Raw genomic sequence first — 27,897 nt, forward strand, 5'->3', positions numbered from 1 at the left:
CTTGACCAACAGTATGAATGGAGTTTCCATCCACTGAAATGAGGAGGGCTGTGAGTGGAAGAGAGGTAGGGATGGGAATCAGGGCTTGAGTTTCATCCTTTTAGATTGATGGGCTCCTACCTTCTGTTGACAGCCCCCCCCCCCCAAAACATACACAGACAGTTAAGCCTTAGATCAAGTTTCCTTCTCAGAGTTTTCTCCTTGGAGCCCAGTCCTTTCCAAGTAGTCATGGCTGGTACAATGCTCACTGGTGCGCCAAACAGTATACATCGTTCGATTAGTGGGTAGTGTGTGGGGTCATGTTTTTATGTTCCTCTGGTATGTAGCTCCACTATTTTGTGTGTGCATAGTCAATGCTTAAGGCATGCTTGTTAAATGAGAAAAGCAGCCACTCAATAAGTACTTTTTGATTTTGAAATAGATGTCTTCTATTAGAGAATGTGTTTTTCTATTCATGTGATGATGGATACTGGAGTTTATAAACTAATGTAGGAAAGAAAGATAGGATCTGGATATATTTTATAGGTGAAGTCAATAATTAATATGAACGTGATTTAAAAGTCTTAAACTTACATATCTTTGAAGTAAATTTCCAAAACTTATTGGGGAGAAGGGAGAAAGTTTAAAAATGCTTTATTTTATATGCCAGAAAAAATAATTTTACATGCCTCATGATTTCACTTTATATTGGTTCTTGATGCTTAAACTTACATATATAAACTGTTTTCCTCTTTGGTAAGCTTTCATTATTGGAGTCCCTTTTGCTTAATTCCAAGCACAAGATGTAGAGAGAGTACGTTTCACCTTCTTGAATGACTTGGATACACAAAGCCCTGAGCTTAGGTGTTGAGCAGTGGGTGCCTGCCCTCATGGAAGGGTCAGTTCTATAATGGAAGTAGGATGTCTATACAGAGAATTGGGAGATAAGAGGTCGAGTTAACTTAGTGCCTGTGGTAAGAGTGCATGGGCATCCAGAGGATCAAGAGTCATTGTCAACTGTGTTAGGGGCATGGGTGGGTAGCATTTGTTTTTTTGCCTTTGAAAGATGGTCATAGTTTGACTTCTCAGAGGAAAATAGAAAGTGCATTCTTGATCTTGGAAATGCTTTAGAATGAGCATGTATTAGCTGATACATTCCTACAGTGCTCAGGTCACTGAGCCCGGCTGACAGGTGAGTAGCTGTCACCATACAGTATGACACATGCAGTTATGGGCGTGTGCCTTGGTGGGGGTCATCAGCTATGGGGAGAGGAGAGAGTTCAGGGGTGGCTTCTCCCAGTCTTACTCTGAGAGCATTTTTGAAAAAAAAAAAAAAATTTGGAAGTTTGCCTAGCAGGCAGAATGGATCATGTATAAAAATCAGGGATGAAATCCTGGCTGCCTCTCAGATTCAGCTCTCGAGTGGGTATAGCTGAAAATTGGGCCCCACCCTCTAATCAGAATGTTGGGGGCATGTGGCCTGTACATTGGTGATCTTGGATGAGATCCCATGGGATTTTGTTGTGGCCCTGGGTTTGCAGCAGCTGCTGGAGGGGATGTGGGGGAGCAGCATGGAAGATCAAACGGTACTGACACACTCGGGCCTGCACTTGAGATGGACAGGTGCTGGTGACGGGTGTAAAGGGAGGCTCAGGGTGAGGTGATATCGGAGGCTCTTGCAGTGATTCAGGCAAGACATGAAATCCTAAACTGAGGCTGTGTCTATGGGGTTGGGGAGGGGAGATGGAAAGGGTATTTGCCTACAGGAGTGAGGTAAGGGACAGGGAGGAGAATAAGGTGACCAGCAGACGAGAGACTGGAGCTCCCAACAGAGATACTGGGAGATCGAGCCGGGGTCTGCAGGCTAAACCTACCTGTGTGCCTGTTGACAGCACTTGAGCTAAGACCTGCTTTTACCTTTCTGAATTATTCCATTTTCACTGGGTATAAAAAACCTCAATTTTGCCTCGATGTGCAAAACTTCAAATATTTACTATCTTACCCCTAAGGAAGGTGTTTGTTTACCCTTGACTTGGAGGTCAGGCAGTTTTGGGAGCCAGAGTATGAGTAGCAATAGCCACTGCTACCACTTTGGAGTCCTTACTGTGAGTAGCAGTGTTGTGGGCAGCTGCATACACTGTGTCTGATTCCTTTTAGGAGCAGGCATGAAGATGTACCCCCTACACCCACGGGGCATGGAGTTCCCACCAGTTTCACTGTGTAACCAGTTTCCTCATGTATAATATGGAGTCATCATTTTGCATGCTGAATACTTGGAAACATGAAGTATTAGCTATTGTATTGGGTTCCTGGGGCTGCTATAACAAACTGCCACAAGCTGGATGGCTTAAAAAACAAATTTATTCTCTTACTGTTCTGGAAACTAGAAGTTCGAAATGAAGGTGTTAGCATAGCCACACTCCATATAAAGCTTCTAGAGACATCATCCCGTGCCTCTTCCAACCTCTGGGGGTTGCCTGCCATCCTTTCTGTTTTTGGCCTGTGTATGACCTCACCTAAACCAATTATATGTGCAAAGACTATTTCCAGCTAAGGTCATAGTCACAGGCTGTAGGTGGATGTGAATGGGGGGTTACTATTCAGCCCAGTACAGCTATTAACTTCCCCAAAGGGGTATTCTCCCTATGTGATACCTTGAAAACTGAGGCTCCCGGAAGTTAAGTGTATTTCAGGATTGCATGGCTAATAAGAGCCAGAATTTGAGTTCATTTCTTGCCTTGATTTAAACCCGGTATTCTTTATGTTACAATCAGCATGCCTGCTAGAAAATTTTTTATTCTATGGACAGCAACAGCCATTAAAGGTGTGAAACTGAAGAGTGACATCTGAATCATGATAAAAATACGTATTTTGAGAGCTTAGCATGTGCCAGGCATGATGTTCCCTGTTTATATTAATCATATCCATTTCAGCCTCATAGGAGAGTTTGAGGTAAATATTCTCATTATCCCCATTTTGCAGATGGGAGGTAGCCACAGAAACTTAACTGCGGGCTCTTGGAGGTGTCCCTCACCTATGTGCAGCCTGGCCTCAGGGCTAGGGTTTCCGGAAGCTTCTTCCTGTTGGCTGAGTGCGGAGATGAGAGGGCCGCTGGAGTAGACCAGGTCATCCAGGCAGAAGGGTTGCTTTGGAAAGTAAGCAGGTAAACTTGAGATACCTGCCAAGTAGAGTGGCCAGACTTGGTGAGGAGTGGCTCTCCTGAGGAGTCTAGAGTTCCCTTCCAGGTATTAAATTTGGTGACAGAAAGTAGTGATGCCAGGAAGAGAAATAGGCAGGTTAAGAAGAGGAGCAGAATTACAAGGAAAGATAAGGAACAAGGCTGAAGAGAGTCTTAGAAATCCCATTTTCAGGGCCTTTATTATATCTAGTTATATTGACATTTGTGAAAATCACAAAAGCTACTTACTGTCCGCAGTGAGACAACTTTAAATAAAAGTGGGTGTCAGCATGGGTCCTCTGTAAGTTTTTTTGTTTTATGACATGTGTTTCAGGTCTTTTAAAAAAATGATACATTTTTGAGTGCTTTGTTTTGTCATTAGATGGTTATTTATGGTCTAGTTAGAGGAAGCCCAGATGCAGCTGGAGTGAAGACTCATCACCCCTGGAAACCTGGTCCCTACCTGCGTGAAGAAGCAGGAAAACCCCAGGGTCAGAGGTGTTCTTATTTTTGAAGCAGCTGATTTCGGAATTGTCCCCAGAGCTTAGTGATAGTAAAGTGCTGTGGAGTACTAGTTGTCAACCGAAGAAAGAGGCTGAGCTGAAATCAAAAGCATTTATTTGGGGTCTCAGGAGTACAGTTCCATGAACATAGATTTGGGCAGAAGCCCAAATAGTGCCTCCAGGGGAACAAAATAAAGGTTTTTTTTTTTAAGATTTCATTTATTTATTTGACAGAGATCACAAGTAGGCAGAGGGGCAGGCAGAGAGAGGGGAAGGGAAGCAGGCCCCCTGCTGAGTAGAGAGCCGATGCGGGGCTCGATCCCAGGACCCTGAAATCATGACCTGAGCCGAAGGCAGCAGCTTAACCCACTGAGCCACCCAGGCCCCCAAATAAAGGGTTTTTAAATCAAAAGGGAATGCTTATATACGTTGTATACAAGGAATTTCAATTGGTGTTGGTGGCAGAAAACTAAAGGCTGGGCTGAATATAATTGGTTTCTAAGACTGTCACCCAGCAAAGTCTCACTGTGGCAAGCTGCAGGTGTTTGGGCTGAATCTTTGGGACACTGGTCCCTTGGTCCAGTTCGCAAGTCCTTGGCCCCATGCAGTGAGGACTTGAGGACTTACAGATCGCCCATCTCCTTTGTAGCTTAAAACCCCTTGACGGAAGTGACCCTGTCTCATTTCACCTTTCACACAGTCATAGTGGCCACAGCTGGTGGCACAAGGATGATGACAAATGCTATGGGGCTCCCCCCACACCTTAAGTGGTAGTTTATAATACCCAGCTTTACAATTACAATTCTCAAGTTAAAAACTAGACCTTGTTTGGGAAAAATACTTGAAAGCAAGAGATCTAGTTTTTGAAAATACTCTCCTAGGAACAGTGTTGACTGTGGTGCTCTCAAAAGCACTCGTACCATCCAGGACCTGGCCTCGGGGCGGGGGTGGGGTGGGGTGGCGGTTTATGGCTCCCTGCTTTCCCAGTGGAGCTGGGGCCACCTCCATCTCCTGCCCTGGGTAGAGCGGCCTGTCTGTTCAGCCGCTTCTATTAGATGTTTTAGCATGGGTCTTCCTTTATCTTCCTAGAAAAAAAAGAAACTTAAAGGCAGTTTCCAAAGTTCACTCTTTTCTTTGGTTCAGATAGGTTTTGTTGTATGTCAGAGGTCATCTGAACCCAAAGTGCTGGCAGCTGGCCAACATCCCTAACTCTGCTCGACTGGGACCAGTATCCACTCACGTCTGTCAGCTAACAGAAGAATGGAGAAATTAAGAAGAATTAGGAAATTAGGGATCATGAGCCACATCAAGTGTGTTCTTTGAATCTAAACCATTATGTGGACTTCATTTTACAAATTTGGTTGTTTTAAAAAGTTTAAAAAGTATTTTTTGTATATGATTTTCAAGGATAGCCTTTCTACCTCATTTTATTAGGATTCTATGGGTATAAAATCTTTAAGAAAAGAAATGATACATCCTTTTCCTGTTCTCAATTTTTTTTTTTTTAAAGATTTTATTTATTTATTTGACAGACAGAGATCACAAGTAGGCAGAGAGGCAGGTAGAAAGAGAGAGAGGAGGAAGCAGGCTATCCGCGGAGCGGACAGCCCAATGCGGGGCTCGATCCCAGGACCCTGGGATCATGACCTGAGCCGAAGGCAGAGGCTTTAATACACTGAGCCACCCAGGCGCCCCCTGTTCTCAAATTTTAAAGTCTTTATATTTGCATGGCCATAGGCAAATAAACATTTTCACCTTTGTATCCAGGCTCTTCTGAAGTAAAAACATACTGTGTTTACAGAGTCCTCTTGACTGTATCACCCTAGTAACTTTAATACATATTTAATATTCAGTATAAGCCAAAACACAAGAAACTTTATATAAAATTTCCTTTCAAAGAACAGTCTGTTCTACCAAATAAGCCACAAGTGATAGAATCATGCAGTTTCCCTCTTCCTTTTTGGAATAAGGTGCGGTGTGGGCATGCATGTGCATGGTGAGTAAAAGTATCAAACGGTACACCATGTGATACACTCAAGTGAGTGGCTTTCATTTATACTGTCATTCTTGCCCTTAGACGTCTGGTGTTTGCTGACTGGAGCCGAAAGGGCAGCTTCCTCAGGACGGAAGGAGGCTTTTACCAGGAGCATACTACCACTTAGTCTGTCTTCAGGACCCAACCAAGCTTAAAGGCCTGAATTCTTTTTTTTAAGTTTTTTTAATTTATTTGACCGAGAGAGAGAGATCACAAGTAGGTAGAGGACAGGCAGAGAGATGAGGGAGGCAGGCTCCCTACCGAGCAGAAAGCCCAGTGCGGGGCTCCATTCTAGGACCCAGAGATGATGACCTGAGCTGAAGTCAGAGGCTTAACCCACTGAGCCACCCAGGCGCCCCAAGGCCTGAGTTCTTTAAATGATTAACTTTTATATCATCCAGCAACCAGTATTTTTTTTTCTTTTTCCAGTTTATTATCCTTGTATCTGACCCTCTTCCCTCCTTTTTAAAATTACTCAAAAGTTATCTTTCCTGTTTATGTATGAATTGAAAGTAAATTTTACATTAATTTTACCTTTGAATTTTGATAGTACTTGACTTTAGTGACCTGTAGGCCCTTCAAAAAATTGCTTTCACTCACTTGAGTTCAGTATTCCTATTGGCGCCCCCAGAGTTTATTAATGTGGTCCAAACTGGAGCCCCCGGGGTGTGACTTGATGCAGGAACAGAGATTTGAGAGCCTGGAGGGAGGTGGATCTTGGGTTGCGTCTACCCGAGATGAGGCTTCAGAGGAACCTGTCATGGGTATGTAGCCTTGGGGCTCCTCTGAGGGGCGTGGACGTGATGGATGGGGCAGCTTCAGTTGGGCCAAGGATAAGGGAGCCAACTACCTGAGTTGGAAGCTAGGTAGACCTCATTCCCATGCCAAAGGATGTCTTCAGTAAAGTGATTTAGCGTCCCTCAACTTTACTTTCTGCCTCTGAAAATGGGAGTGGTATTTGCTTTCCTTTTGAGGTTAAAGAGAAGGAAATAAGACACGAAAGTGCAGAGCACTGGCTTACACAGTATGTGTGATTCATGTATGACTGTTTTGCCTGGATGGACAGCCATTCTGCCGGTCTCTGTGAAATGGATGTTGGCCTTTGTTTTTTTGAGATGTTTTACTCAAAAAATATAGAAAAGTAAATATTGGAGCAGAGAGGGGAAAGAGTAATCAACCAGTGGGTGGGTGGAGATCGAAAGGGAGGAAGGAAAGGGGAGGGGCAGAGGTTAATGGGGCTTTAGCAGGGCCAGAGGGTGTGGGGACCAGTGATGAGGGGATAGGAGCAAATTGGTCACATTGACCAAATTAGCATTTTCTTTCAACGTTTTCTGTGTAGGAGGAAATGAAGAAAAACAGGCCTAGTCCATTCTTGGGCAACTTCTACCCAGCTCTGTTGCCTTTCAGCCCACCTCCTGTTCTGTCCCTTACACCATGGCTTCGGGTTTTCAAAGACAAGGCCCTGGGAAGACAGAAAGTCTAGTTAATGTTTTTGCCACATTCATGATTTCAAAATTAAATAAAGTGCTGGTTTTTTTTTTCCTTCTTCTTTTCTTTTTTTTTTTTTTTTAAAGGGAGAAAATGTAGCCTTTGGATCCCTGTTGCTTAGTGACTAGGCCTTTTGTATAATTGGTCTAGGAGGGACAAAACCTACTGAGCATAAGAGATTTGGTTGAAGGAAGGAAGGAAGGCAAAGTTCAGGTGCTGACACTGGCCATGGCTGGAGGTGGGAGCAGTTGGAGCAGCCAGCAAGCCCCAGCCCCGCGGGACCGGGACCGGCGGGGTGGGGGGGGGTGCGCGGGGAGCGGGGTTGAAGAGAGGGACATAGAGAAGGAAGCTGAAAGGAGGCCACACAACTTGAGCTGAGTCGAAGGCTCTCCCTGGTTAAAGTGCCCGAAGCAGCACAGCATTTGAGAGGTTTTATTACCCTGTCCCATTTTGCTGGGTCAGAAGTGTCCAGGACAGTGATTCTGTCTGCAAATCAGAAGGAGATGATACAGTTTAGTGTGACTGACTGTGTTTGCTCGTGGGCCGAGTTCAGTGGGCGCGGGCTCTTGAAACATACTAACCGACTGACTACATGATCCCAGACCTTTGCTCCTCTCCTTTCACAAAAACTAAAATGATGCTGAAATGCTTCCTAAACAGTTTAAACAGTTTAAAATTTAAATTTAAACAGTTTTTAATGATGGAGGTAATTTAATGCTATGTAAAAAATAAGAGGCTTTTGAAAATGGTGCTGGCTTCCTGGATCATAATTATTCTATAAAATGAATTTGAGTCCTTTAAAGTTGTAATAGGAATGAACCCTGTCATGCAATTAAATTCCTTAGTTGTAATTATTTTGTATTCTTTGGAAGCGTGCATAATTAATCCCTCAGACTGAGCATATGTGGATATGAACCAGTACGTAGTTATTTCGTGCTTGGCTCTTTGCACCCTGAACCTGCTTTAAAACTGTGTGAGATGCCTGCCATTGGAAAGATCCAAAGAAGATGGAGGGGGGTTTGGATTTAAGAGGTGAGTTCTGTGGAGCTTGGGGTAGTGATGAGGCAGTTAGGCAGAGTTATCTTTCGTTGCACCTGGACAGTGTCAGTAAGTATAAAAATGAACCTGTTAGGAAGGAATTTTGCATGTGCAGAGTCAACTTGAACAAGGCCGAAGATGTTCAGGAGATTGTTAATAACAGGTCCTAATGCAAAGTGAAAATACTGGTTTAGTTTTCATGTTATGGCTCCCACTGTGGAAAGGAAGGGACCCTCTTCAACAGAGTGGAGCAGAGGCCCTTCAGGGAGTGTTAAATGGAAAGTGGCAGGACTGGCTGGCAGGTGGCTTTGTCTCGAAGTCGCTGTGGTACTTCGAATGGCAGCCACGCTCAACATTGTACCGCCAGTTCAGCACAAGCTGTGGTACTCTGGACGAGGTGCTTTGCCTCTTATTTGTAAGATGGAGAGAAACTCTTGTAAGGCCCTTTCGGCTCTTAAGACAATAGCAACACACATGGAAACTCTGGGGACCAGCTCTCCCCTTGTCAGCTCAGAGTCAGCCCCACTGATTTCTCCAGTGGGTGTCTTGTCAGGGCTAGAGAGAGGAGAAGAAAGTCCTTGGGTTCCTGCTCCTCCTTTTGGAATAAAGTCTTAGGGTTATTAGTTCCTCAGTGAACTTTGTTTTGTGCAATGACTCTAATAATTCACCCAGCTTATTTAATAAATTGAGTGCCCAACCGAAAGTTCATTCTTAACCCATAAGCCTTTTTGTTCCTTTCTGCCTCCTCCTGCAGATCCCTGAGGTAGAAAAGCGACTGAAGTGTGCTGGACTCAGCCTGGGGCCCAGGGTACCGGGCTGGGCTCCTGTTGCCCATTGGGGAGCACAGTCATGGGGAATGGTTGAAATATATTGCCTCCCTGTCAATCCTACTTTTTCCTGTACTTCAAATAGAAGAATGTATTTTCAGTTGTATAACTCGGGGAGGCTGCACTGTTTCATGTATTACCTTCTAACAGGTTTCTCTTTCTCTAAACCAGAAATGTTTGGCTGTTTATTTAATGAAGAAGAATGTATTGTGCTGCACTGTTGTCAGCTCCTTCTTATTTAATCTCAGAGTTAAATCCTTGCCGTTTTCTTTTCATAATAAAATTTTAGCTCATGTATCATTCCAGATGCACACTGCCCAATGTCTGCCCATTAGTCCAAGAAACACTTTCATAGTTGTACTTATAGTCCCATTCTAAAATGTTTTTCTCTCTCATCACACCTAATTTTCTTTTGTTTTAAAACTTGTCCTACCCGTGGGTATTGCGGGGGCTCTTGTTTAATCCAGCAGTGACCACTTTGGACCTTCGACTTTCAGGAGTCATTTCTCTGCTGTGTTCTTTCATTTCCTTTTTCTGTTTTGAAGGCCATGTGGCAGGACGGTGTTTATGAGGGGAGGGGGCCGGCAGGAGGCAGAGTCCTCCTAAATCAGCCACTTAGAAAGTATGGGTTTAGAAAACTTTCGCCTGTTTTTATATTTATTCCATGATAAAAATGTGTGTTCCCTTTGTTCTTTAGATTTTGGGCAACATTTTTGACTTTTATTTACACTCCTCTTGGGTTTGGTAAGAAACAGTGCAGCTGAGAGAATGCTTAGATGATGCCGTAATGCCTTGTTCCAGCTCTGCGGCTGGTTCCAGACCTCTGCTCTTGTTTCTCAGGCAGCTACACATTAATTTTTAAAACCATCCTAAAAGTAGCAAGTGTGTACTGATCGAACTCTGTCCCGGTAATTTTTTCTCCAGTCTCTCACTCCTTAGAGGCTAAACCTGATTGAAAATCTGTCTATCTCTGCCTTTCTTAAATACAAAAATGTGTGACATGTGGAAACACATGCAGATAATTCCCACTTTGAGAATTGCCACATGAACTGTGGGAACACAGCCGCCTATGACAAAACCCAAATTCTAGTTCTAATAATACTATGTCATTTACATCCCACCAGGGTTGATAATAACATTTCTATGGGAGAAACCTGTTTCCATGCTCATCTTGACAGGATGCAGGGTTTAGAAGCACAGTGGGCGGAGGGAGGTTTGAGAGAAGCTTCTGGGGAACCCCAGAAAGTAGTTCTGTCTGTCACACCCCAAGAGCTGAAGCACCCTTGTGATTTGTTCAGATGGACAGCTTGAGCTTTTCAAAGCTGTCACTTCTTTTCCGTTTCCTCCCAGGCAGTAAACCAGTCAGTTAGTTACCTTCTATAAGTAGCCTACTGAATAATTGGACTTTATCTTTCTCGAAAGAAAGAAATCACACTAAACTCTTCCCATGTGTTAAATCACACTAAACTCTTCCCAGGTGTTAAATCACACTAAACTCTTCCCAGGTGTTAAAAGGTAAACAGAAAAACTAGCTGGAGGGTTGTGAGATGAATATTTAAAACCAGAATGGCCTTTTTCTTAAAGGAAATAATATATTTTTAAAAAAACTTTGCAAAATATTTTACAAAAGATAACATGTATTTTTTAATTGGCTTAGGATGTTGCTGTCATCCTGAACTTTAACAACCAGCAACTGTGTGCTCCTAGAGGGACCCGGGCCACTGTCACTTCAATTCAGGATATATTGAGGAACTCTTAATGATTTTTTTTAAAAGATTTTATTTATTTGACAGAGAGAGAGCAATCACAGGCTGGCAGAGAGGCAGGCGGGGGGTGGGGGGGGGTAGCAGGCTCCCTGCTGAGCAGAAAACCCAATGCAGCGCTCTAACCCAGGACCCTGGGATCATGACCTGAGCTGAAGGCAGAGGCTTAACACACTGAGCTACCCAGGTGCCCCCTCCTGATGATTTTTTTTGAAAAGTATTTCGGCATCAGCTTGTTTTGTTGTTAATCATCTTTTTTCTGAAAGCAGATCTGGAGTAAATCAGTTTAGCTACATTTCAGTTAAAAAGGAATTTGTTTCAAAATTTGCTCTTAATTCATGGTATAATCTCACAACTCCTTATACATGGCACTCACTATTCTACCAGAGTTTGTACCTTTGAAGTGTGCTGTTCGGTACATTCGTATGCTGTTTTGTATAGGTCTTTAATTGTTTCCGGCAGGGAAGTCACCCTAAAAAATAATTTGAGCCCCCAAAACAGGAACTCTGTCTCTTTAAAAAAAAAAAAAATCTCTTACATCTCTGCTGCCGTAATCCTGATATATTATGCTAATGGATTTGAATTGCAATAAGTGTGTTAAACCAAAATTCCAACTGGAATTGGCCTTTGGGTCCTTACTCTCCTTAATGGTTTGTTCTGTCCTTCCTTGTTTGCAAATAAAGTAATTTTTTTGCTGGGATGTCCAACTCTATCAGCCTCTGTATCCCTAAAGTGATTGTGTGTTACTATTTTTGGTTGTAGTTCTTAACTTATATAATCTTTCAATAGGATCTAAGCAGAGAGGACAAGTCAGAGAAAGACACCCCTTCCCTTCCATGTACGTTTGGGCTCATATTTTTCAAAATTGTGAAGTACTTGCTGCTTTTTCAGTGTTTTGTTCTGTGGCACCTACGTGTTGTTACAAAGACAAGAAAATCAGACATCTTATAAATATTAAATTGCTTTACAGAAGGCACAGTTAGTGAATTCAGTGAGATTAATAAGATTCTAGAGGGAAATTTTCAAAAACTATATAGTTCCTCCAAGGCCTTCTGAGTTGCATATCAAAATAGAAGCCAGGGACTTGATGAGGAAGGTGAGAAGGCTGCTACCGGAGCCTCAGCCACAAGTATGGGGCACGTGGGGAGGCCTGTGGGGAAGCCTGTGGGGAAGACATAGCTGATTCTCAGCTGCCCAGCTTTTATCCCTCAGCACCCTGCTCACCTAGGCCCGCCTGGCTTTTTTTGCCCATTCAGGCTTCAGTTTCTTTTCTAAATATTTCCAAATAGTGTTTGCTTTGAAGTCAGTAATGCATTCACATTCCATCTCCACATCTGATCTGGTTACCTGGCCAATTTGATACTCAAAGAGGTTGAGTAGCTTTCCCACTTTTCTTGTAAAAATAATATCTGTTGTAAAATTGCAATAGGGTTAGTGATAGTGATAGCATATGAAAAGTGCCTACACACACACACACACACACACACACACGTATAATTAACATACAGTGTTACATTAGTGTCAGCTGTACAGTATAATGATTCAACAATACTGTACATTATTTACTGCTCTGTTTTACCCATACCCCATCCACCTCCCCAACAAATTGGCAACCACCAGTTTGTTCTCTGTATTTAAGAGTCTGTTTTGTTTGTTTCTTTTTTCCCTTTGTTTCTTAAATTCCACATATGAGTGAGAGCATATGGTATTTGTGCCTCTCTGGCTCACTTATTTTACTTAGCATTATACCTTCTTGCTCCATCCGGGTTGTTTCAAACGGCAAGATTTAATTTTTATGGCTAAGTGTGTGTGCGTGTACACACATCTTTTTAATCCATTCTGTCAAGGACTTTCAGGTTGCTTCCACATCTTGGCTATTGTAAGTAATGCTGCAATAAACATAAGGGTGCATATATCTTTTCAGATTAGTGTTTTCATTTTCTTTGGGCAAATACCCAACAGTGGAATTACTGGATCGTGTGGTAATTCTATTTTTAATTTTTTTAGGAATCTCCATACTGTTTTGTACAGTAGCTACACCAGTTCGCATTCCTAACAAACAGTGTGTGAGAATTCCCTTTTCTCCACATCCTCGCCAATACTTGATATTTCTTGTGGTTTTTTTATTTTAGTCATTCTGACAGATATAAAATGATATTTCATTTCATTTCAGTTCAGTTTTAATTTACATTTCCTCTTATGATGTGTGATGTTGAGCATCTTTTCATGTCTCTGTTGGCCTTCTATATATTGTCTTTGGGAAAATGTCAGTCCAGGTCCTCTGCTCATTTTTTAATTGGATTATTATTTTTTTTTTGGGGTGTTGTAGAAGTCCTTTATATATTTTAGGTATTAAAAACCCCTTATCAGAAGTATCATTTGCAAATATCTGATTCGGTAGGTAGGCTTTTTGTTGATAGTTTCCTTTGCTGTGCAAAAACTTATTGTTATGCTGTAGTGCCAATAGTTTAATTTTGCTTTTGTTTCCCTTGCCAGAGAAGACATGTCTAGAAATAGTGTCTCCCACTGATGTCAAAGAAATTACTGCCTGTGTTCTCTTCTAGGAATTTTATGGTTTCACTTCTCACATTTAGGTCTTTAATCCATTTGGGGTTTATTTTTGTTCATGGTATATGAAAATGGTCCAATTTCATTGTTTTGCATATAGCTGTCCCGTTTTCCCAGCACTGATTGTTGTTTTCTTCCCATTATAAATTCTTGCCTCCTTTGTAATAATGGATCATAAAAATTTGAGTATATATCTAGACTCTATTCTGTTCCACTGACCTATGTGTCTATTTTTGTGCCAGTACCATACTGTTTTTGATTAATACAGCTTTGTAGTAGTATATCTTGAAATCTGGAATTGTGATACTTCTAGCTTTGTTCTTCTTTTTCAAGATTGCTTTGGCTATTCAGGGTCTTTTGTGGTTCCATACACATTTTTAGCATAGTGTCTAGCATATATTATTCCTATTTTTGGAAGCTACTATTTACTTTTTATATATGCCTGTTCCCTGCTCACTTCCCACTCCCAACCTTGTCCTTAGCCCAGTGTCTGGCATGTAGTAGGTCCTCTGAGCATTTTCTCTTGTGATACAGTTTTACTTATTATCTTGGAGAAAGATCCATTTAACTTCCATGCAGAATTATGTCCTTTGTGGTTCTGTTTCACTGCATGTCCTGATTGTGTGCCTGTCCTCTGTGTGCTTTGCCAAGTGGCTTCCTTAAGAAGGAACGGGGTCGGGGGTGGGTGGGGAGTGAGGTCTTGAATGCTGAAATATTTGAATCTCCTTGTAGCACTATGCTCTGTACACATCAGGTCTTCCATAAATGTTTGTTGAACGAATTCAGATCCTTGCCACAGAGCTGAGCCTTTGGGGGACTTTGAAGGTAGCAACATTTGTGTTACTTGTAAATTCATACTTGGGGGAAAAATGAATCTTAAATGCCCGTTGACTCCTTTGGGAAGTACACTTAAAAAACTTAACAGGTATTAAATGCCAAAGGTCCTTAAGCCTCAGAGAGATTTAATGCTTGCCGTTGTGTCCAAGAGTTTTAAAAATGTATGCCTGTGTGATAAATTGTGAGAACTTGAGACTTAATCAATGTTAGGTTGGTTTTTAAAGCAGCACATCTGTAATTCCATATACTAGCGGGTCGCTTCTAAGAATTTGGTGATCTCATTTAGAGTTGGACGAGCTGCAACTTTGTTGACGTTCACCAAGCTCCCGGTCAGGCCTCAGAAGTCCTGTCTGCAGGACTCTATTCTCCAGGCTGTAGAAGCTGGAACGAATAATCCATGCAGCATGCCACAGAGACACATCATGGATGTGCAGGGTGGGACACTGCGTGTCCTCACTGTTGTCCCAGTGCGCTCTGGCACCTGGGAGTGGAATCACGATAAAATAGTCAAATCATCTGAGTCTCTTAACTTCCCGTTTCCTCTCATTCTGTCTTTCTTTTTGCCAATTTAAACATGTATTTCATAATTGCATATTCTCAGTCATCTTTTTGAAAAAATTTTCCTTTATTTCTGTCTCATATGCTTTCCTGGTCCTTTTGACTTTAATTTTTGTATATAAATTGTAAGCTTAAACAAGTATAAGAAAGATAAATTTGCTATAAAAATTTCTTTCTGTTTTTGGGAGGAGTATAAATTTAGTATAAATGACAAGCAGGCAGATTTTGTGACTTCGCTAGTCCTGCTGGCAGTGGCAGATAGGTGTCAAGTGTCCACTTCCAGAGGGATGGCATCCTGATGGGATTGCTCAGGGGTCTTCTTGAAGCCATGTTAATGCAAATGATTTCTCTCTACAGAGGAGACCCCGCATCTCTGCTGTGGGGTAAGGTGGAAGTCTCTACTGCTTTTCACTTAAAGACCTCATTTAGAACAAAGAAATGAAAATGTACATACATACCTGTAAATGTATGTATAACACCTTTAATTTCTCAGGTTTTTGAGCTTTGCCAAAAACGCCTCCCAAAAACAAGCACACTGTTTACCCCCTGAGGGTTTTATGTAATGCTAGGTCTAACTGTATTATTTAGGAGATGTGAAGAAATTTAGAATAGGGTTTTTCCCCTTGTGTATTTCACCATTGACTAAAACTGAACATTTCTGAACCAGAATTCCTCCGCTTTCGCACCTCCTCCTAAACAGCTTTCGCACCTCCTCCTAAACACCTGCCCAGCCAGGTGTCTGGGACATTTCTCTCTCCCCTTTGGTCATGGGTTATTAGAGTAAGTGCTGGATAGAGTTGGAAGATTAGAATTCTTGAGCTGGCCATGTTCAAGTGATTTGAGCTTCATCATCGTTCATTTCCAAGAACCTGTGAAGATCCTTTGTTTCCTACACCTAAACATCTTTAGCTCTCTGTGTCTTCATGTAATGATGCTTTTGGGGGCAATCCGCCCTCATGTGGCACCTGCCAGAGCGACCGTGCTTGCATATACCCTCTGGTGACATTACTTGACAAGAGGCTATCGCCCCGCTGGCTTTATTCCCAGGTTATCACTAAAGCAAACTCAAAGCTCCTTGATCCTTAAACCCCTCAAGGAAAGGTGGTAAACTCTTCCTTCACAAGGGCTCAGTGCTCCGGGGTGGGTCTCCTGGTGGAACATGGAATTGCCCCTTCATTGGCCAACTCCACTGAGGGAGGCTTCCCATTGCAGACTGCCGTCATTTCTAAGGCCCCTCCCTGACATGGCCTGATTACTAAAACACAAAGCTGGCACTAACATGTTATCAGAGTCTAATTCTAGAATCTTATGTAAGAATTCTTCCGGGAGACTTTCTTAGGAAGTAGATTTTTACCTTCTCTGGGGTAACGTGTTTATAGATAACTTTCTTGTTACAGGTGTGTGTCATGGTGTCACACCCTTTCTCTTAAGTAAAAATCCAGTTTCTTGCTTTGTATGTTTAGAGATAGCCCCTTGCTGCAGTTTATGATCTGTTCCATACAGTCTCTCTACTCGGAGGAGATGAAATACACTGTAGATACTTGGTCACTTACTTGACAAGTGCTGGTTTAGAGTAGTGAAATCACAGCAGTGGAGGGGTTTTGAGAAACCCTATCAGATTCCTTAGTTTTTTAATAATGGTTATCCCTTTAAGTTCCAGAGGGCCTTAAATAGCGTGGGCAAGTATTTATAATGCTCGAGAGTCTGTTTGCTGTGTAGCTGTGCCATTGGGATACATACGTATATGTACTTAATTAATTTTTTTTTAACTACAGGAGCTCTTACCAAAGTAAAGGAGAGTAGGCGACACGTGGAAGAAGGGAAGATGGAGCTGCAGAAGGCCGATGGCATTCAAGATCGCTGTAACACTATTTCCTTTGCCACTTTGGCTGAAATTCACCACTTCCATCAAATCCGAGTAAGAGACTTTAAATCACAGATGCAGCATTTCTTACAACAGCAAATAATATTTTTCCAAAAAGTGACACAGAAGTTGGAAGAAGCTCTTCACAAATATGATAGTGTTTAATGACTGGACATTGGGTTGTGGACTTTTTTCAGTTCAAGGATATTTCTACAGCAGAGTAAAAACTGCCATCAAAGAGCTATTGCCAACTGTCAGTGGTGGTACAAGGATGGTTTTGTGTCTGGTGAAGCGCGGCTGAATATGTAATTATGTAGGAAAGAAGCAGTTAATATGGGTATATAATAGAAACAGTACCACACATTGTAACTAAATTATACTATGTATGCCTACACTACCATTGTAACTTTTGGAATAATGATTATACTATTTGCCTTATTGCTTTTTGAAGTATGGGTATTTTAGTGCATACTTTGTAGACCTCAAAACCCATGAAGGGTCTCAAAGCAGCTGGCTGGATGGAAGCCTGCTGTGGATGCCTTTTTACTCTCATAGATTGGGATTACCTAAATTCAACCTATTCTCTGTTTACAAACTCCAACTAGAGCAGCTATGCGACTTTGTGCCTTTAAACTCTTGGTTTTTCATTTCTCCACTCCCTCCCCCCCCTTTTTTTTTAAAGTAACCACAACTTTTCTGATCGAAAGAGTGAAAGGCCAGTGCACATAACGACAGACCTGTTGGTAACCTCATATTGGCGCTGGGCGGGGTGGGCGGATCAGCTGTCCTCCACCTGCACGGCCAGTTTTGTCTCCTGGTACATGCTGGTGAGCACCATTGAGGGAGGCCCGATGCTCATCTTTGGACACAAAGTCTGTTAGAGGAGAAATGGTGCCACCCTGTTCCCTTAGACGCTGTGGTAGCATAGCCTCTTCACGCAAGTGTCATGGAAACTTGGCGTGGAGAATGACACGAAAATGTCTTAGAACACAGAGGAAGAGGAGTCTGATCAGTTGGGGACACAAGCACAGAATCAGTGATGACACATACTCGGTTTTAATTCTTCGGAGGGTTTTCTTCTCTCTTTCTTTCTTTCTTTCCTTCTAGCTTGAAGATTTTAATATTCAGTTTTTTGTTTTTTTTTTTAATGGATCTACACTGTTAACTGATTGAGACTCCACTGTGATTCACTCGTTTACTTAATCAAAAACTTTTCAGGGATGTCTGTAAAATTCAGTGTTATACGTGATTGAAAGTAGTGTTGGTTGATCTAAAGAGGGACCAGAAATAATTTCTACTATTCCAAATGCTGAAGGAAAAAAATAATAATAATTTTTTTTAAACTATTGATAAGCCCCCAGGACATTTAACCTTAAAATTGTTTTAAATATATTATTTTATTATTATAAGGGAAATATGAATGGCTGATAAATACCAAAAAGATTCAAAAGCAGCTTAATTTAAAAAGCACAAAGAGATTCTGGCTTCAGATGCCAAAAAAATCTCTCAATGTTTTTATAGTTGCGGAGCTATAAATAATGTGATTTTTGAGTTTACAGATTTATAAATTGTCACTGAAAGGTTAAAGTATCTACTGTTTTTATGAAGTCAGACTTATGCTGCCTCAGAAGTCCCTGGGTATTGAAATGGTAACACAGAAGTAAAGAGGTCAGTTTGAAATTTTAGGGAGTCACATTGATTAAAAGAGAAAGGGTCAATTTACAGACAGTCAAAAAAGAAAGGATTACTGAAATAATTACTCAATAGCATATTTACTCTAAAAAATCATCTCATATGGGTTGAATTTTTAAGATCAGAGTGTCATAATTTTGATCAAAATTTTATACCTTAGGTAACTTAGAGCCAGATTTAACATCATGTGGCTTCGTCTTTACTCCAGATACATGGAATTGTAACCAAATATATCGTTCTCTCAAAAGTAACTTCCTCTTGTTGATTGCAAAATACACTTCTATAAACAAAACCCATATATATATTTTAACTTTACTGCAGAAGTTTGGAGATTATAATTGTAGCATTTGATTTAAGTTTGAGTCTGTATTGGACAGATAAGCACTATGCTTTTCAAATGATTTGAAAATCAGTTTTATTTGCCTCTTTATTTTGATGGTGGTTTGATTTTTTTTTTTTTTCCTAAATCACTAAAATTGTGCATTGGTAGCATGGAAATTATCTGAGGTGTCTTTATGATTGTGCTTTAGCCAGGGTGGACATGCTTAAATTATAAAAACTAAAGTACAAGGAGGAGTAAGTTCTTGCTGCCTACTTAGAAGAGAAATTTTGTTCTTCATAACTACATAACATTATAATGCCACTGATTCGTAAGGGGTTTAAATGAATTCTTTGGGGGTCGGACACCAGAATTATTAGTGTTCATTTTCATCTAAGATCTTTATTTCTCTAACGTTCTTGGTCCTATTGAAACATTTCAGTATACAAAAATACTGCAATGTTAATACCCAAGAGAAAAGCCATCATAATGTGTATGCTGGTCATCATGATCAGTGTGGTACAGTTTTTTAAAAATAAACTATCATGCCCTTCATGCCATTATTTGTCTTTATTTCTATAATTTATAATCTTGATACGTGATGTATTTATAACATGAGGGCGCCCACTTGAGCCTGGTTTTGCTATTTTCATTACAAACGGGCTTATTGATGTGCTGTAATTGTCCCGCAGTGAGACTGGGTCTGCAGCCATGCTCTATAGCCCTGTGATTCTCAGGCTGTTGTATCTAAAGGTACAGTTTAAACCCAGAACAAGGGAACACATTTGGAAGTGCAGCAAAGTCCGTGCACGTTGGCATGCATAGAGTAGTAGTGGGAAATAGTTTCCGGGGCTTCACTGATAATCGTTGTCACGTATGTGTTCGTAACAACACAGCAGACCCTCAAATGCCAGGTTTTAATTGTCTTACGTTTTGCTGCTGTTCTCATAATTAAGGACTTGAAAAATGTTCCAGTCTGTCAAGTCAAGCATGTAAAATTTATGTACCGACCTTTAAATGTCATTCTTTACCAATTTCATTGCTATAGGCGTTTTTTGGTTTTTTTTTTTTCCTATTTAGGTCTTCATTTCCTCAGAATCAAATACCGTGTCTAATACCTTTAAATCAATAAGAATTATCCAGTTTTCTCATTTGCAGTCTTATCTTTGGCTAACAGAATAAGCAAAATAGGATTAGTTATTTATAGACTAAGAATGTTGAACATTGTTTTATTCAAATGTTATAATTAGTGCAGATCAGTCATGTTTATCTTTTAAAAAAATAAACAGGTTGCTTTATTTCTCAGCTTCAGTGGGATATGATAATTATTTTTTTCTTTAGTAGTCAAGGAGGCATTTATTTAATGTGAAAGACTTATATAAAAAAAAAAAGTAGAAGAGTGTGTTCACTGTCCTAATCTTCCTTCTACAGTTGCCATAGACATCGTTCATGAAACGATCTAGTCTGACTAAGCATTCAGGTAGTCCCACTGAGTATCTGCTTATGTTAGTATCTTCCATAACTATTAGGTGTATAGCAGTAAATTGTGAGTGAGATGTTCTGAAATAATAGCTACTGTGAGTCTAGCACCTGACACATAATAGGTACTTGAGTAAAGTACTTCACACCATCTCTCTTAGGGTCTGTCGCTGTTGGTTGCCAGAAATCAGACAGCTCAAACCATCCTCATTTGCCATATAAAGGATCATGGATGGGTACAGGGACCTGGTGAATCCCACACGAGGCCAAAGTCCCATCTGGAACCAAGCTTGCCTTCTATGTGAGGCTTTCTAATCTAGGTCAGCTTCTTTTCTTTATGAATCTGTTTCATTCTTTTTTCCCTTTTTAAAAAATTTTTATTTATTTATTTATTTTTACATCCAGTGGCTCGGTTTTCTCAGCACCTTCCAGTATGTCTAAAATGGCCCAGACATCTTTTATTAGTTCACAGGGTTCCTTAGGCTAGTGGGGGACACCTGACCCAAGTTGGACAGATCAGCTGTGGATTGGGGATGGGGTAGGCATGAGATGGAGAGGTTCTTTTAAAGGGTATGTGAGGGAGGAAAGAAAATGGTTGGAAGGTCTTAAAATGGACTTCATGTGCTTGTCCTCAATAAATCTGGAGACTCTATCTCCTTTTTATAGGTGAATTAAAAGGATCAGAGATATCTAGTATCTTTTGCCCAAGATATACAAACTGAGTGATAGAGCTGAGAGTCAAATGGGGATTTGGCTCAGATCTGTGCTAATTTAAACCAGACTACATTGGGTGCCCTTTCCCTGCTTCTCAAAAACCCCACCACTTTTCCCAGGTGCCCACTGCTAGAACGATAGGTATTCCATTCTGCTTTGTGCACTGGGCATGAAGCTGGTGCAAAGGGAATCTCTGAAAGTCCCCTCTCTGCATTCAGTTCTGTTGGGAAAGGTGAGAACCTACTGTCCTGTCACCATGTGCCTGGCTATTTATGGGCTGTGCTGCTGTCTCAATGGGGGAAGCAGGAAAAGTGTAACATTGCCATAGTGATACGAGGGAGAGAGGAAAAGAGCCAAAACCCAGTGGTTTCCCCTTCTCTCCAACTCCCGCCTCCATGCAAATATACACGGGTTTCAGTTGCTGTCAGAATGGCCCTGGCAGAACTACAGGGACCAACGTCAAGTCAAATGTTAAATTCCAGGTGGTCAGGGTTAGCCTGTGACATGGGAAGTTCCACTTGGTCGCATGTAGAAGCAACAAAATTCCTCCTGTAGTAAGCTCTGGGAAGTGAAGTAGACTTGGGAGCAGAATACAGAAGGATGCTGTGCTCGGTAGCTAGGAGCAGGAACCTGGAGAAACCTGCTGAGCATCTGCATTCATCTGAGGCCTCTGGGCGAGGGCCAAGTTAATTGGATTGGGTCATGGCTAAAGCCTTTCTAGGGATCATTGGTTCCTCCCACTTGGCCCCGTTCCCAGGATGTCCCAATCCCATCATTCCTGTGGCAGAGATGGAGCTCCAGTACTGCTCCAGGGGCCTATCTAATTTGAAGAACAGTTTTACTTCCTTGGGTGAACTTGTACCAGAAGTCTGCCTAAGACAAGGCCAGACGTCCCTACGAAGCTCCCTTCAAAGGGGCTTAGAAACATGGGGTATTCTGTTGCTGTGAGTTGCATCAGCCTATCTGGAAGTGCTTTCTAATTTGAAAGGGGCCAGATGCACCAGACCTTGTTTTGGTCGTGATTTAAATTTTCAGGCGCTGCAGGAAATGGCTCTCAGGGCTTAATAACTGCTGAGTTGTTGGACTTGTCTGCAAGCACAGTGGGGAAGCTGACCCAGCATTACAGTGAGAAAGGCAGTGTGCTGGAGCTAGGGTTCACAGCCTGGCTTCTCTCCTGAATGACCTCGGACAATTCACCAACCCGCCTCTGAGCCTCCATTTCCTCAATGGCAGGACAGGCCTACTTAGATTTTATTGAATTTTTGAGAGTGTTAGATTAACCAGTAAGTAAAATCATCAGTCATTTTGCAGTACTCCCTCTATAGATAACATGGGAAGCGATAAAAAAAAAAAAGAACAGAAGTAGGTATTTAATAAATGATAGCCACTTTCCCAAACACCGTGTGACCTTGAGCTAGTCATTTAATCTCTCTGAGACAGTTTTCTGTCTGCAGTGGAATCTAGTTATCCCCCTTCACAGAAATCCTATGAGAATTGAATGACAAAAACCCTAAGCCCAAAGCATGGCAGGAGCAAGAACAATAAATATCCTCTGTGATGATGTGACAAACAGTAAGATGAAGGATTTAAGCCATAAGAACTTCTTACCAGCTGTGCTGTGGAAAATTAAAGAACCCACACTTAGGGTCCAGTCAGGCAGGACATCCTGCTTTGGCATGGCTCTTTCACCTTCTTCTACCTACTGTGGGTAGCGCTCCCCCAATCCACCCTGGTCCCCAGGTCCAGACCCCTCTCCAGGTTCTTGCTCCCAGAACCCTGCGTAGGGTCCTCAGTACCCTGGAAGCCTTGTTCATCACTTCCCAGACTGATCAAATTCCTCCTGGTGGGCTTGGGAGGAGCTCACCTTTTCAGAGAGAACCCCTTTCCAATAAGGCTCTCCAGGTCTTAAAGACCTAAATACCAGTGTATTTAGAAAGTGGTCCTGGCAGCTCGTACCAAAAATATCTGCAGAAGACAGCTCAGAATTCCGTTTCTGTTCACCAGATTAATGATGATTGTATTGACGTCTCTGCTTTCACACCTTAAACATAGGTACCTGAAGCCTAGGACTAAGAGGGGCAGTATGCTCAGTATTTAGTATCTTAGCCCTGACCTCATACCAATTGCAGATACTTAATCTAAATCGTGTCAACGCCTTCACTCTGGGAAGTTAAACGTAAGGCCTCTGAGTGGCTTTTAGAGTAACTGTGCCCTGAAATCGAATTTTGGCATTTGGTTAGACAACTTGATTCTGCTTTTGTTTAACCTAGCACTTTTAGAAAATGTGGTTTTCAGTTTTGATTCAGAGTGGTTCCCTTGAGGAGAAAAATCTTGAAAAAAAGATTGAAAACAGGTAAGGATTTAGCAAATTAGGTTCAGCTTTAAACCGATGGTGTTCATTGTATCTGTTGGTATTCCACATCTAGTTTTGATAATTTTTTTTTTATCACCTGGCCCAGTTGTGAACTCCTATGTGAGCCAATTGGAATAGCAGGTGCCAGCCACAGAATTGGTACAAGGCTTCAGGTGGGGATACCATCAAGTCCCTGAGCTGTGTTCTTTATCTGAACTGAAGTACTGACAGGGCAGGTGGGACCTGTAATCCCAGAAAAAGGGCTTTCTTGAAAAATGTTGCTTTTAATGGCTCCTATTCTGGAACGCCTGGAAAGAAAATTTGACCTTTTAGGTACTCATGCTGACAGGTGATTTCTGATAAATTGCAGTTATCTGAAGGGTTTAAAACTATAGGTGTCAGTCATTTAAAAAAAAGAAGAAGAAGACTCTTTATATAGCAATATGGAATTTTACCAAGGTGGGGGAAAAGGGCAGAACTATTTTATATGCTATACTTTAAAAGAAAATAAATACATTTCCTTATATATCCGTAGGTTATTTCTGTAAGTAGATGGAAATAGTTGGTTGCAAGGTAACATTGTTTGCTTTGGGGTCTGGGAACTGGGTGTTTGGGGGACAGGGGTGGGCAGAAGATTTTTATTATATACCTTTTGTATCTTTTGAACTTGAATGTATTTTTCATTTAAAAAATAAAAAGTAAAGATAACTAAAGACAAATTTTAAAACTGATAAAGGAAGTACCAGAAAAAAAAAAAAAAAAGATTGTAAGAAGGAAGGTAGACTCTGCGCCAGCCCCCCTAAGACCTGGAAGCAAACAGGACACGCGTAGAAGGAATGATCTTGTACGGACCATGGACTCACAAGAATGACCAAGTCAGTCTTCATCGTGTTACTTCTTGTTGAAACACCTCAGCATGAGGACATGTGCTGTTCAGATGAACGTGTGAAGTGGGCTGTGAAGGGAGAGATGACTGAACCGTAGTCTGTTGTTCTCTGTGGTAACCCCTCATCCTCTTCCCTGTCCTGTGAAGCCTTCCCCAGTGCTCCAGTCTCAGGGCCTCAGCCTTTGCCTACACCCCTCTGACTTTAGGGATGGCATTTAGCAGCCAAACACCCACAGATCCTGGACTGACGTCTGCTTCTCATTCCTACCACTTAGACGTTGAGTGATCCTCATGCTCTAGATCGGATACAGACACCTGACATCACCTCCATGATTCGATCTACAGAACTCTCCTGCAAAACCATTTTACAAACAAATATTCTTTAAGGGTCTCTCAGCCAGAAAGAGGCAGCACTGGGATTTGAACCCAGGTCCCCTGACTCCACAGCATGTTATCCCACAACCCACTTGAGAATGCAGGGTGAAGTGCTGGAGTCCATGAGGAGGTGGTGGTAGTCTCCTTGAGGACCAGCCCTGTCCCTGACTTACTCCTCCTCGGGGGATGGTAGGCACCAGCGGCGATGACAGGAAAACTGTGGTTTGGAAAGCAGATCTTTGTGACTCACCAGGTAATTGAATAACCCTGAACTTCCTCTGAAAGAAACCCAGAATGGCTAGCCCTCCATGCCCGTGCTGTCAGCACCAGAGGTCGGGGCGCTGGGGTGGGCAGTTTTCCACAGACGGACCTCTGTTGTGCTTGCAGGGGATGGAAGAGGCGGCAGCCCCGGGAGGAGACAGCAGTCCTGCCCAGCGACAGCCGCAGTTCCGCTGCGAGCCTGCCGGATTCAAATCTGTGCCTCAGTGATGCGACCTATGACAGCACCTCACGCCCTACCCAGCCACTGGAGAACAGCTACTGCTTGGACTGTCAGATTCCCGTGTGCTAGGTGACTGCTGTCTGCTCTCCCTAAACACAACCTGCAGGGTTTGGAAGAGAAGCCAGGCTAAGCTCCAAGCTCCGGGAGTTAGGAGGAAGGCTGGGCTCTGAGCAGGTGGCCAGGCCTCCCACAGTTAAGACCAGGAACTCACTGCCTTCAGAGCTGTTTGCCGTCTGAAGACCTAAGTGAGACGAACAAGTGATAAATTGCCATGCTGCTTCTGTTACTCCTCATTACAGAAACTTTGGGTGGGACCAGGCTACATGTCTTCTGACCAGCGGATTTTCTCCTGCTTTACCTAATGGGAGACCAAGTTATCATGGAAACATTGCTATGGAAATGGTAGTTACCCCAAATCAACTCATATTTGAGTCATTTAGCTTCAAAAGCCGGGTGAAGCCACCAGCACAGCAGAGACGCCCTAGATACTTGGGTCGATTGATTTTTTCATTTGTCAACAAATAGTCATTAAATTCCTAATTTCCAGGCATTGGTCTAGGCACTAGGAATACAACATTGAGCAAAACCAGCCCACATCCCTGCCCTTATGAACTTATATTCCAATGGGAGGAGATATAATATATTCAAATTAGTGAAATCTATAGGTGGTGATAAGGGATAAGGGGAAAAATAAAGTGGGGAAGGGGGGGTATGAGTTGTGAGGGGTGGGAGAATTTGTTATTTTAAGTAAAGTGTCCAGGACAGGCCTCCAACCTGAAGTAAAGACCCGAAGGACTCAAGCGTGGAGCCATGTGAATACCCAGGGGAAGAACATTCTAGAACACTAATAGCAAGTGCAAAGGCCCTGTGGCAGGAGGGCTTACCTGGTTAAAAGACCATCAGGGAGGTAGGATGGGATGGGAGTGGGAATAGGGTGTAGGGAGTAGAAGGTAGAGGTGGTGGTGGTACAGGGCTGAGCAGGAAGAGATGATTCCCAGAGGTGGGGGGATCCAGGTCACAGAAGGCCAAATATAGGCTGTTGTGAGGACTTTGGCTTTTTCTCTGAGAGGGGGATCCCTGGAGGGTTTAGGCAGGAAAAAAAAAAGCATGATTTACCTCCTGTTGTGATAGGGTCACATTGGCTAATGTAGCAAAGGCAGAAACAGGGAGCCCAGTTAGGAGACCTTCTGATAATCCAGGTATGATGGGGGCCCACACTAAGGTGGAAGCAGTAGAGGCTGAGGATAGTCGGGTTGAGTTCCTTGACCAAGGCACCGTGTCCCCAGTGTGGAGCTTAGTGAGCCCAAGAACAGTGTCTTTCTTTGTTTCCTTTGCTTCTGTGGCTGAGGATTGCCCTTTTGATGGATAATTTCTTACTTTTTAGTTAAATGATCTATCTTGCTCTGATTAAAGAGCCATTTGTTCTCTTTAGAGTGACTCTTCTGATCTATTAAATATTGATTTCATAACTCAGCTCTAAGAGAATACTTTTAAGTTCTTAGGGGCCACCTCATCACTGCCGCCCCCCCCCCCCCCCCGAGGTATAGTAGCCTGACTAGAGAGGTCTGACACAGAAAATCGACTCCCAAGTTTCTGGGGACACATATCCATATTTCAGCAGGAGATTGACAATCCTGGTTAGGGCCTGAGAATCTTTTATTTCTTTGAGTGTGGTTCTGTCTGCCTGGTTGCCATGGTGGCCCCCTCTGACCAATGCTGGGGTCTCCAACATAGGGGTTGAGGGCCCAGCAGGTGTCTCTCCATCCATCCAGGGGACCTCCTAACTGCCTGCTCAGGCTGCGGGCCCCATGACATTTGCAACTGAGTGGGCAAACTTTAACAGATCATTCACAATTCTTTTGGATTCCTTCCCCCTCCCTTAATGTGCAAATATCTCTCTGGTCTATTGCTGTTGGCAGTTGGGCCCTCATTGTGCCCTGTGTTCTGCCTGCTGGCCAGCCAGGGTGAGGGTGCCTGTCCCGTACCCTGCAGTCTGTCCCCAGTGAGACTTTTTAGTGATCTTCCTTTTGCTCCCATTTGTTGGACTTTTTTTTTTTTTAAAACCACCATTGTTCGTCTTTACCATTGTTTGTCTTTTAACAAATATCTGCAAATGAGTTAATAAAATTTTAGAGGATTCCAGTTTCTCCTACTTGCCGGTATGGTATTTCTCAGCCCTGGCTTTACATTAGCATAAGGAACTTTCAAAACTATGAAGATGCCTGTACCACACTCTAAACCAGCTGTTTCTGAATGTAGAGAGCAGGGCACAGGCTTCAGTATGTTCTAAAAGCCGCCCCCGCCTTCCCCACCCAATGATTCTGAAACACAACTTTGCTCTCTTTCTTAAAGGCAGTATAAACAGGGCCTAGCACCGGCAGGCTGTTCTTTCTCCAAGGCGCTCAAAGGTTTTCTCTCAAAGCTTCTTTCTTGTCTAAGTAAGGTTTTATGGAGAGTCTGAAAGAAGAAAACGTTCATTATATAAATTCAAATGTCTGTTCCTTTACCAGAACACAGGGCCTGCAATGAACGATGAATTAATATAATTTTAGTCTGGAATCCATTGGAAAAACACAATTTTGTTTCATTGTATTTTGTATGTGTTCAGAGCAGTGATCTGTTAAATATAAATGGTTAAAATGTACCACGAAATGTTTTTCATTCTTTAATGCATTAGGGTTGGAGAGAACCAGAAGTGGTTCCAGCTCGCCTGGGGCAGAGGGGCTCCCTTGGGGAGCAGACAGGGCCTGGAGGAATGAGCATGGACAGGGACTCCGAGGAACCAGCTCTTCCTTTTCTGGCCAAGGAGAGGCAGATCCCTTCATCCTCTCCTGCAAGGAAGGTTTCATGATTCTACTATGAATGTGTAGAAATAGGTTCTGAGAATATAAAACAGCTAATTCTGCAAACGTCTTTGTGTAGCATTTTTAAGTTGACTG

At 42.3% G+C, this 27,897-nt stretch overlaps 1 protein-coding gene across 3 annotated transcripts in view; it reads left to right on the forward strand.

Moving 5' to 3' along the window:
* Nucleotides 1–27,605, forward strand: part of SNX18 (sorting nexin 18) — a 37,811-nt gene extending 10,206 nt beyond the window's left edge. Inside the window, exons 2-3 of one of the 3 annotated variants that reach the window (XM_045079548.1) lie at nt 11,601–11,649; nt 16,550–16,717. In XM_045079548.1, the coding sequence (XP_044935483.1) occupies nt 11,601–11,649; nt 16,550–16,577 (77 nt within the window). In that variant the 3' untranslated portion in view covers nt 16,578–16,717. Of the gene's footprint in view, nt 1–8,975; nt 10,874–11,600; nt 11,650–16,549 lie in introns of those variants that run through there. The other 2 variants (XM_045079549.1, XM_004737890.2) reach the window with 2 other exon arrangements.
* Nucleotides 27,606–27,897: the final 292 nt, after the last annotated feature.

This window comes from Mustela putorius, unplaced genomic scaffold (assembly GCF_011764305.1).
Source record: "Mustela putorius furo isolate JIRA1106 unplaced genomic scaffold, ASM1176430v1.1 tig00000407_pilon_pilon_pilon, whole genome shotgun sequence".
In the NCBI taxonomy this organism is placed as follows: Eukaryota; Metazoa; Chordata; class Mammalia; order Carnivora; family Mustelidae; genus Mustela; species Mustela putorius.